The sequence below is a fragment of the Limulus polyphemus genome, unplaced genomic scaffold (assembly GCF_000517525.1).
Source record: "Limulus polyphemus unplaced genomic scaffold, Limulus_polyphemus-2.1.2 Scaffold2157, whole genome shotgun sequence".
NCBI lineage: Eukaryota > Metazoa > Arthropoda > Merostomata > Xiphosura > Limulidae > Limulus > Limulus polyphemus.
This window is the reverse complement of record NW_013667767.1, coordinates 63,169-64,815: the sequence shown is the minus strand read 5'-3', so window position 1 is coordinate 64,815 and position 1,647 is coordinate 63,169. Positions and strand designations below refer to the sequence as shown.

Sequence of the window (1,647 nt, the reverse complement as noted above, 5' to 3'; positions counted from 1 at the left end):
CAACTGCTGTAATATCTCTTCTTATTTCTTTTCTTTTTCCTCCAACAACTGCTGTAATCTCTCTTTTTGTTTCATTTTTTTCCTCCAACAACTGCTGTAATCTCTCTTGTTGTTTCTTTTATTTTTCCTCCAACAACTACTGTAATCTATCTTGTTGTTTCTTTTACTGTTCTTGTATTTCTGCCATCAAATCTGCTAAGTCTTAGTTTGATTTGCCACGTCTGGTTTCCACTTTTTTTTTCTTCCTCTTTTCTGTCCCACAGGGAGACAGAGAAACAAGCTCTTAAAAAGCTTGAAAAGGTAGAGGTAATTTTTTTTATTCTAAAGGATTATACAACGAGTTATAGCTGGCTATATAAATTAAGTGTTATTTTAATTCATAGAGGAAGCTCAAAACTTTTCTTTATTGATTTAAAGTAGAAATATTGCAAAGTCATTTACAAATTACAACAGCAATATTGTTACGTATCTGCTTGTTTGATAATTTCCGGTATAAATCCTTTCCGAGACCAGTTTATTGATTAAACCAGTTTATTCTTTCTGGATACAAACTTTAGTACATGTTAACTCCACTGTCAGTACTTTCTCGTTACTATAAACTGAACAAATTTTATAATACATGCTATAAATCACAGTTATTCACAATCTCGTAAACACACATTTCCTCGAAACAGAATCGTAAATTACCCAGAACTCTCTTCATTCATTCTCCGCAGGCTTTCTCTGCCAGGCTTATATACTAAAGAAGATGGCGTTTCGAATGCACTAGGAAATTCATAATCATTCCAGAAACTCCTCGCACACGCCACTAGCGCCAATGCGCCAGCAGCGTCACGTGACTTCCGCTGTCGTAACAATATGATCACGTGAATAAATTAGTATTTAATATTGAAATTTGAGAGACTTTTATGCAATGAACTATCCACACCAGTTCTGGAGGCAACTATTTGATTTAAGTAAAAATATATTTGAGGTTAAGGTTTTGTTTTATTTTTGTAAGTACCTCAGAAACTATTTTACATTTAGAAAAAGAAGCTTTTTATTTAAATGGTTTCTTATTTTAAATATTGTTTCTGACAAAATGTGGAAATTATGAGTGCTTTTTAATTTGATTATCATATAGATAGTTATATTGCTATTTAGTGCAAAGTTATGGAAGAGAACAAAACATCAAAAATTTATTACGAAATTTTACTTTTTCTCCACAGACAAAACCGGTAACATTTGCTGTCCGTACTAATGTTGCTTATGATGGAACACTGGATGATGATAGCCCTGTGCATGGATGTGCAATATCTTTTGATGTTAAAGACTTTCTTCACATTAAAGAAGTAAGTATAGAACTGGTTTAAACATCTTTAATCATATAGTAAGTTTTACTATGTATTTGAAGAGAACAAACCATAATGAGTTACTACATCTGTATTTGAGAGAGAGTTATGTGTAAATTTTATTGGTTGGTGTGTGCGCATGTTGGTAATGTTACGACAGCGGAAGTCACGCGACGCTGGGAGCATGCGCGCTGGATTTCTAGAAGGATCATGCCATATCTAGGAACCACGCGAATGTCTGAGTGCTTGCCAGGCGCCCTCTTTTTTAATATATAAGCCCGGCAAATAAAGCCAGCGACAGATAGATTGAAGATAG

At 33.9% G+C, this 1,647-nt stretch overlaps 1 protein-coding gene across 1 annotated transcript in view; it reads left to right on the top strand.

Moving 5' to 3' along the window:
* The window catches only part of LOC106466120 (voltage-dependent L-type calcium channel subunit beta-4-like), a 97,986-nt gene that overhangs the window by 51,190 nt on the left and 45,149 nt on the right, over positions 1-1,647 (top strand). Inside the window, exon 4 of the mRNA XM_022394075.1 lies at positions 1,209-1,331. Coding sequence (XP_022249783.1) covers positions 1,209-1,331 — 123 coding nt within the window. The remainder of the gene's footprint in view (positions 1-1,208; positions 1,332-1,647) is intronic.